Source organism: Rhinolophus sinicus, linkage group LG02 (assembly GCF_036562045.2).
Source record: "Rhinolophus sinicus isolate RSC01 linkage group LG02, ASM3656204v1, whole genome shotgun sequence".
Taxonomy (NCBI): domain Eukaryota; kingdom Metazoa; phylum Chordata; class Mammalia; order Chiroptera; family Rhinolophidae; genus Rhinolophus; species Rhinolophus sinicus.
Genome location: NC_133752.1, coordinates 105,398,168 through 105,407,555, shown reverse-complemented (window position 1 = coordinate 105,407,555; position 9,388 = coordinate 105,398,168). Strand labels below are relative to the sequence as shown.

At 46.5% G+C, this 9,388-nt stretch overlaps 1 protein-coding gene across 1 annotated transcript in view; it reads left to right on the top strand.

The window, feature by feature from the left end:
- The first annotated feature begins 4,878 nt into the window (after positions 1-4,878).
- PITRM1 (pitrilysin metallopeptidase 1) overlaps positions 4,879-9,388 on the top strand; it is a 31,724-nt gene continuing 27,214 nt past the window's right edge. Inside the window, exons 1-2 of the mRNA XM_019710583.2 lie at positions 4,879-5,021; positions 7,557-7,659. Coding sequence (XP_019566142.2) covers positions 4,969-5,021; positions 7,557-7,659 — 156 coding nt within the window. The 5' untranslated portion in view covers positions 4,879-4,968. The remainder of the gene's footprint in view (positions 5,022-7,556; positions 7,660-9,388) is intronic.

Below are 9,388 nucleotides of genomic sequence, written 5' to 3'. Positions count from 1 at the left end.
GGGATCTCAGCACTTATTTATCCAGCCAGAGTGGTTCTGAGCACATTGCGCTCCCACCCTGGAAACCAATGACAAAAGTGTTATAAAGTGTTACAAGTGTTATAAAATAACTTGTCACGTGAATCATGTAATCCCTGGCCACAGAGCAGATACAAGGTCAAACACAATAGGTCTGTGTTGTAACCAACTGTGTGAATGTGGATTAGTTACACCAGCTACCAACTCATTCACAAGGAAAAAGTAGCATTTGAATTGCTGTTAAAAAGTCTGAACCACACAAAATTTGAGAAGGGGCTAGCCTTGAAAAAGAAATATTTGAAGCAAATAAATGTCTTTGGAAGTTTCCAGGTTTTATTTTTCTCTCTTCATTTTATCCCTGATACTTATCTCTTTTCCCTGTCAATAATTTTCCTTACACCGTTATTCAATAAGTCATTTGCTTTCAATGTGAATTTAAGAAAATGGATATTTGCAATTCAAGTATTTTGCTCAGACACAATTCTGTCTCCTGCTAGAGTATTTTAGGCATCAGCGAAGACCTGCTAAGGATGATGTGTGGATGCAGGTCCTTTCTCTGCCTCAACTCCAACCCTAAAACTGTACCATAAATTGGGGGTGCAACCTAGCGACTGATTCTGAGGTCATTTTAATCCTGAGGGCTTTTCTATTACAGGAAGCAGAAACAAAATTCCAACCATGTGTATTAAAAGCATAAGTGAGGAAAGTAAAACTTTCAGGCCCTTAGAAAGAAATATAGGCCTTGGGGTAGGTGCCGAAGTGCGTAGCCATTTGAAGTAGCGATTCAATTATTTTCCCATAGAAATCACAAGATTTATTGTATCTGTCCTCTAGTGACCTACTTCTAGGTTTCTATTCCTGGCTTTCTCTGTATTCCTTCAGCCTCTTTGCCTCTCTCTGTCTCTGTCTCTGTCTCTGTCTCTGTCTCTCTCTGTCTCTCTCTCTCTCTCTCTCTCTCCCCCCCCCCCACGGATAGTACACACTGTCGTATTTGCTGTAGTTTTAAGACTTAATAAGTCTGAAAGTCCTTAATAATACGATTTGTCTTAATTTCTGCTAAAATAAGTTTCCCACACTGCCCTTCAAAATTGTTTCCCCTGTTCTTGACTCTTTGCTTCTTCAGCTGTATTGTAGGATCCCTTTGTGATCCTAGTTGTTTCCCCGAAAGTAAGACAGAGCCGGACCATCAGCTCTAATGCATCTATGGGGCAAAAATTAATATATGACCCGGCATTACATTATATTATATTATACCCCTCTTATATTATAGTAAAATAAGACCGGGTCTTATATTAATTTTTGCTCCAAAAGATGCATTAGAATTGATGGTCCGGCTAGGTCTTATTTTCTGGGAAATATGGTAATCTGTTCAGATCTTTATTAGAATTGCAGTGCATTTTTTTGGTGAGAAATGACATCTTTACCATCCAGGTTTTCCTATCTATGAACGTAGAATGTCTTGCTATTTATTTAGGTCTTCCTAAATATCTTGCATTAAAGCGTTATGTTAGGTTCATAATTAAAATCTCCTTTTGACTCATTCCACTCCAATGGGAGTATGTTTTTGCCCTTCAAGTGAGCGCTTTAGCTTGCAGCTGGCTTTATTTATTTTTTGTTTACTAATGTTTTTATTTCCTATTCTCTCTCTCTCTCTCTCTATATATATATATATATATATAGAGAGAGAGAGAGAGAGAGAGAGAGAGACAGAGAGACAGAGAGACAGAACCAAAAAAATGAAACATTTTAAGAAAGGAAAAAAACTATTAAAATTGTGATACTCAATATATATTGATAACAAAAGATGAATACAAGTCATGCGTATACATTTTTTTGGCACCCCGTATATAGACCAATATTTTACCACCCCAAAATGTTCCTTTTAAGATCTGATTTTAAGCTGGTTATTAAGAAACAAAAAGACTCAGAACCAGCCTTTGCCCCTCCCCCTCCCTTCCTGCCTAAGAGATTCAGATGGAAGGACCTGCTTTAGCCTTTTGAATTGGGTATGGTGAGCAGTTAGGTCCTAAGCAGGGGTCGGCTCCTGGGATTGCCAGTGTCCCATTGTTTCTGGGTGGCTTAGCAGGAATTGTTTGCCATGTCTCCCTTTGAAATCCCGGGTTCCTGCCCCCTTCTCCTTTATCCAAAATGGCAAAATCTCAGGAGATTGATAAAATGCTCCAGAGAATGCAGTTTTGCAGCGTATTTTATACATTAGAATCAAAGAAGGAGGTGTAAGCGGGGTCATGTGAAATCCATTGCTGGTACATTAAGGGAGCAGGAGAAAGCAAAGTGGGGGGAGAATCTCTGGGGAAGGATAAAAAATAAAATGGAGACACATTCTTTTACATGGGTGGATATGGGATAGTGAGTAATTAACATTACAGCACATAGAGAGGTATGCAAGGAACAAGATAACAATGGGGGGTCCTGAGGAGTCCTACAAAAGGGGTTACTCTGACATTTCAAGGGCATGTTATCTTAGATGCAAAAAGACAATAGACAGGCTCACTTCAGGTAAAGACCTTGGTCAAGGAAGCCAGAGGCCCAGGATGTGACTGCCTGCTGTGACCAGATTTTAGTTAAGAATTTTTTTGTTCCGACCATCCCATGTGGTTACTATTTGGTCTCTGAGTTTGTGGGGCCCACCAGGCTGACCTCCCCTGAGCTTGTCGGGTTGAGTATGTGGCCCCTTTTTTGTCCACAAATTTCTGGTGAAAGAGCACATGCATTTAAAATTTGTATAAAAATGTCACATCTTTGTATATAAATAAGTACCACAAACCAGGTAGCCTAGAACAGTAGAATTCACTCACTATCTTACAGCTGCAGAGACCAGAAGTCTGAGATCGAGCTGTTGGCAGATTGGTCCGTTCTGAGGCTCTGGGGGAAAATTGTGGTGTACTTTGGTGTGTAGCAGCATCACCCCATCTTTGCCTTCATCTTCACGTGTGTGTGGCAATACGTGTGTCCAAATATCCCTTTTGATAAAGACAGTAGTCATATTGGATTAGAGAGCTTCCTAATGACCTTATTTTACCTTCATCACCTCTGTAAAGACCCTGTTTCCAAAAAGGTCACATTCAGAGGTCCCGGGGGTTAGGACTCCAAAATAGCTTCTTGGGGGGGGACACAGTTCAACCCCTCATGCTCCAGTATTCACTTGATTGCCTTTCTAAGTCCTAGTTACCATCTATTCTGATCAGGACTCACTTGCTGGCCTTCCTAAGGCAATGAGTTTCTTTATAACATCGGTTGTTTTGTAACACAGGATATTATTGCATTGACAATTTTTAATTTCACATCGCAATGATTTGTGTTAATATAAATCGACATTACATAGGAGTGGTAAAATTGTGTTAGGTGCTGCTCAAAATATTTAATTATAAATTCTTATTTTGTATGTGTGTGTAGGCCATCCATCAGTGATGTTGTTTCCTGTGGGAACATACAAGTAAGTGGCAGTTACCAGATTTATATAGCATTTATCCTTCATAAACATCAAAACACTGGAACCTCCCACTGCCTCAGTTTCCGGCACAATTACAGTAGGGTTAATAATACCCAGCTGTCTCCCCCCAAGATCACAGAGCTGTGGGGGTGACTCAGGAGCATTATCACCCAAATTCTCACTAGAAGAAAGGTATGTTTGCAGAGTGTGTTTGTATCAATAGCTTCTCATCATCACCATTGTTTGTTCTGGGTCACTGGGGTTGTCCTCTAAATAAAGGGGTACTTGGTTAACTGCAGAATCTGCTGCACTGTGGAGAGTGTTCTGTAGTCTTTTGGTCGCTTTCCCTCATGGTATTACCCTCTGCGTTGCTGTCAAAACGTTTATATGTTCAGGACCATCACACCTGGCCACTTAACCTTCTTTTTCTTTAGAGCTTGGAAGAAGGGGCAGGAAGATTTGAGTCTGTTTGCGTTCGTGGACGATTGGAAATGAGGCAGGCGAGAAGGAGGATGTGAAAGCTCTGAGAACCCAGGTCAGATGTGGGTGCCACCTCTTCAAAGCCCCGCTCACGCAACGCCCAATGGGTGGTTAATCCCATATGATCCTTCCAACCCACAGCTCAGTGCGGGCCCTCATGATCTGCCCTCCTTAAGCCTCTCCCGAGGTTCAAGAAGGGCATGTGGTACTTTGGAAACCTTAGAAATCACATGTGTAGTCTTCCCAGACACGAAGAGCAGGTGCGGAGAGCAGTGGTTTATGCTCTGCGCTTTGAGCAGCCTTGCGGTGTGTTAGGGACATTCTGAGTGGGACCTTTGGGAAAGGGCGTTTCCCTGGAAATCATGTAGTGTAGTCCTCGGACGTTATCCAGAAGCCACCCTGCAGGGCTACGGCAACTGCCGGAGTCCCCAAGTTGGACGTCCTTTACTCTGAATTCACTGCCAACACCTACAGATGGAAGCATGAGCATTCAGAGATGCAGGCACACACCCTCCATCCAGCGGATTAACACCTACACCTGGCCAGAGGACCGCGCAGCTCACCTGGCCCAGCTTGAGCCCACCCCTCATCTGCGTAGTCCCACCTCTCTTCTTCACAGGGCCGCCCCTCATTGGCTCAGCCCTCTCCTCTCTTCTGCGTAGTCCGGTCTCTCATCCGCACAAGCCCGCTCCTCGCCAGCGCAGGCCCGCCTTTCGCGGTGTCCATCCCGCCCGCCGTGTGTCCCCCGGGCTCCGCTCTCCGTCCCCGCCCCTCCCAGCGGACGCCTCGGACTCCGCAATCAGCCCGTCCCTCGATGCCCCGCCTACCCCGTGCGCCGCTGCCCCTCGGCCCTGGAGTCCCGCCCCGCCGCAGCGGGAGCCCGCCCTTTCCCTCGCCAGCCTATCGGAGAGGACGTCGCCGTGCACTGACCAATGGGATAGCGGCAGGAGTGTCTCGCCCCCGCGCTGTGCGTCGGGATAAACGCAGTTGTTCCGCGGTCCCTGTGCAGGTCACACACCATGTGGCGTTGCAGTGGGCGGCTGACTGGCGTGTTCGGGAGGCTGAGCGGTCGGTGAGACAAGGACAGGCGGGTGGAAGAAAGGAGGAGAAGGGGGGCGGCGGGGAGGCGACGGAAGGCTCAGGGTTTCGTCCTGGCGGGAGGTGCCGCACCACAGCTCTCTGCTCTGGGTGCTCCTGCGCCCCTAGACCCTTCGCCGGGGGTTCCTGCACCCCGAGACCCCTCGTCTCGTCTGGGCCTCCTGGGCTTCAAGAGCCGGGAGCCCAGCCTGAGGAGCCTTTCAGGGCCGTGGAGCGCCGTCCCGCTTCCATCGCCTCCCGCAGCCCAGTCACCATTCACATCCAGGGAGTTCCTGCCCAGTACCCAGGTTGGGGTGGTGCAACCAGATAAGGCTGTGCAGTCAAGCGGGACCAGGCCAGTGCGGGAGCTGACCCGAGCTCAGCCGAGCTCGGGCTGGGGGGCCCTGTGTGCAGTCAGGGCTGTGGAAGTGAAGATGGTTATTGCTGTAGGTGTTAATACGTGTGAGAAAAGTAACTGGTAGTTTATGGGTCTCAGTACGTTGGCCCCCCTTTTTTGTTGTGGGCGGTGGGTTCTTAGACCCCAGGCTTCCACACGATGTATGGAAATTCAATTTCAATTTAAGCTGCTATGTTTTTAGTAAAATTACAGCTTATAGGATTTGAACTTTTTAAACTATTTGTGGAAAAAGATTACTTTTAGTTTTCAACCCTGAATGAGTGCCATGCCCTGAGTTTGAAACATGTAACATTTGACTTACTTATTTTGAAAAGCTAGGTTGTTTAGTTTCTTGCTAATTCACAAAACCTTGTTTAGTTTATAGCCCCTTAGCCCAGGTGAGGAAGTGCAGGAGCTTGCGTTGTTGGGGTGCCCTAGTGGCGAGCATTGTTCATTTGTGTAGTTGCTTACCAGAAAGTATATGGGGGGGGGCATGTTGCCTCAGGCTTTTCATGGGCTTGTTGTGTAAGCATCTGATTTTTGTAATTGGGTTCTTGACAAATAACTTCTTAAAATATCCCACCATTCTCAAATTTACTAAATCAATAAGGAAAATGTTGGTTGATATAATAATCTTCATAATTAGTATGGCCTGAGTTAGTGGTTTTCCTGTACACAGCTTCTTTAAAAGAAATATTTTTGTGAGAAATATTAATGTAGAAATCCTATAAAACATACAATACAGTTGAGAAACATTTTATTTAAAAATAAGTTGTGTCACTGTTACTCAGTTTAAGATCACCCCTAACCGGTCATAGTTCTCCATCCCTCTTAGATTTAATCTCTCTCCTGGTTTACAGAAATTATCTCCTTGCTTTTCTTTATAGTTTTACTATCTATACACAGTCCTACAATACAGTGTTACCTGTTTGAACAGTCCCTGTTTAGAATAACACTGTGCCTGTCCTTGTTGTGTTTGTTTTTGGTTCAGCATTTGTGACCCACATCTTTGTTACATGTAGTTGTAGTCCATTCTTATGGCTAACTTTATTGATTGAATAGTGCATGATTCATCCCTTCTCTGCTGGTGGACATCGGGGTTAGTGGAGTTTGAGGCTTTAGGAACGATGCCCACACTTGTGCAAGCTGCTCTGCAGCTTCCCCCATATCCGAAAATACAGCCATTCTGTAAACCTTCCTAAGCTGAAATGGCCTAAAGTGAAGAAACAATCACCATTAGTTCATATGGAAAAGTTTTTGAGTGTTCCCAATCCTCAAAATAACCTACCAAATCATAACAAATAATGCATAAAATCTGAAATGCATTAATGTAGAATAAAAGCAGGAGCGCACGAAACAAGCTGAGACGCAGCACAGCTGCTTGCAGACAGCTGCTTGCAGACAGCTCAACTTGGGGGCTTGGTGCTGAGTGTGGTTCCTGGGAAGGAGCTGGGCTGGCCCCTCTCCCTGCTGGGGCACCCTTGCCCCTGTAGTGGCTCCTGCAGAACAAATGCTGAGCATTTAACCCTTTTTTGTAAAAGTGAAAATCCCTGTGGTGTATCTTTTGGTTAGAGTGAAACAGGTACTAACATAGGTCTGAAAATGAAGTGGCGGAAAGCAAACATTTGAAAAGCAGGGTTACCTGCACATCTGGGTGAGTGAAGTGCTATCTAAGTCCTGCCAAATGCCATGCAAGGGTCAGGGTCACTGTCACAGCATGAGAGTTCCTGGTAGTGCTTAATTGTCACCAGGTTGCTGGGTGTGTGATAGGACTTCATTGTAGGTAAAATTGAGATGCTGTGATGGAAGAAGCCGCGTGGACGTGGGAGTTGTTTTTCATGCAGTTAAGGGAAATTGGTGTCGTAATTTTGTTGTAGTTATTTACAAATAAAAGGTTTTTTGCATCTAATATTAGTTGATGTTATGAAGCTTTGGCTGAGTTGAGATAAAAGATGGTTAAAGTTGAAAGAAGTGTACCAGAAATCAGTTTTCTGGAAATGTGTTTGGAAGATACAAGGTTTAATTTTTCTTGGCATTATCTTGATCACACGGTGGTTTTTTTTTTTTTTACATTGTGGAATGTGAGGCCATTTTCCTGCAAACCATCTAACTGATTACTTTCTGTAAACGTAGCCATGCTGCCCTCAGAGCCAGGAGGTGGAGCAGTACCACAGCCTGTGAGAGGGCGCTGCAGTACGAAGTGGGGGAGAAGATCCACGGATTCACAGTAAACCAGGTATGTCTGCCAGGTACACAGGGAAAGGACTTCCTGCGTACAGGTTCCCAGTCCTTTCCCTGAACCGCTTCAGATTTTAGAGAGCGAATCAAACTGATGTTTCTGCCTCTAGACATCTGGTCACCCCCACATCAGACTGAACATCGCACATCCACTTGGGTCAGGTTTTGCTGTGAAACGAGTTTGCTGCAGATTTACATAAAGACTGGTTTGGAGCCGTTTGCGTTTCAGGGTTATGGAATATAGGTTGCGGTCCTGTACTTAAGTTGATGTTAAAATGGATTTCATTTGGCTCTTGTTTTGCTTAAACTTTCACGTTGGTTTTATCTTTACTATGACAGTTGAGACGTATGTACTTCACATTGGTTCACTGGCAACATCTTGCTGGGCTTGACGCGCTGACAGGCAGGCAAGCCGCCCACGGGCCAGAGGACCAAGTGTCTGTAATACAGGAATAGTGGTGCGGGTGGGGGTCATGGTGGGAGTGCAGCCAGCAGCAGGGAGACAGGAGGACAGGGTGGCACTGGGTAGCGTGGTCGGCAGGTTTCTGGACAGGGGGCCATTGAGTTCAGAGGGAAGCAGCATGGGCAGGGCCGTGGGGGGTGGCTCGAGGCAGGGTCCTGGTGCTGAGTCCTGACAGGTGCCTCTCAGGTTCCAGCAGGCCATGCAGAGGGGTTGCCGTCTCCAGTACAGTCACAGTAAGGAGGGCCTTACCCAGGGGTGGGGTGCTCCCCTGTGGTTTTCATTCTGTTTCCAGTGTAGGGAGGAATAGCTGACACGCTGTCTGAGTTTAAGACGTACAGAACGCCGGTTTGATTCGCCGCCTGTGTGAAATGGTTACTATGATAGGTTCTGCTAATGTCCGTCTTGTCACATTATTCAAGTTGTATAGAAACTGATTTAATGATAAACCACGGTCGTCCTTGTTTGAGAAATAGTTCCCGTGAAAGTTGTTAGGAGGCAGAGATCGCACTGTGTCTTCTGCGACCTCTCACAAAGCACAGTGAGCTCTGAGAGACCGGTCACTTCATAGCTGTAAATTGCACAGCAGTGGTGGGCCACATGGGGCCCACAGCGCCAGGTCGGGACACCCAGCTCTAAGCTCTGCCCCACCAGTCAGCGCAGGCGGGTTACTTTCATGGCCTCTGAAAAGCGGGGTGGTGGCGGTGTGCTTATCCCAGTGACGTGTTGTGATTGAAGGAGAGGGGCCCCCGCGCAGGTGGACGTAGGGCTGCTCCTTCAGTGCCAAAGACTGGAGGTCTACGTCAGGGCTGACACAGAAAGAGACGACTGTCCTCGGGGAGGGTGCCTTCGTTTTTATTGTCCCCTCCTGGGCCCTCCCACTGGGAACAAGTAACTGGTGAGAACCCCGTGAACTAGATGAGGCCACGTGGGGTCCCCGATCCGCCACCCTAGGCTGAGGCCCATTCCAGCATTTACCTCCCGGGAGCGTTCTGACATTCCAATGAGAGCTCTCATGCCTTGGGAAGGTGTAACAGAACGGTTCTAAATCCACCTGCAACAGGCGGGAAATGTTTAGAAAACGTCTAGCAAGTAGTACACTCTCTGGAAAGGAACGGTGTGTGCTGTCATCAGCCTAGCTCTTACTGTCCTCGTCCATGAGGTCCAGGTTTGGACGAGGGGCCCCCACGTCCCGGTGTGGTCCGAGTTTAAGGCAGATGACCTAACATAGTCGTTCTGAACGCCTTTGCATCTGAGCAGCTGCTCC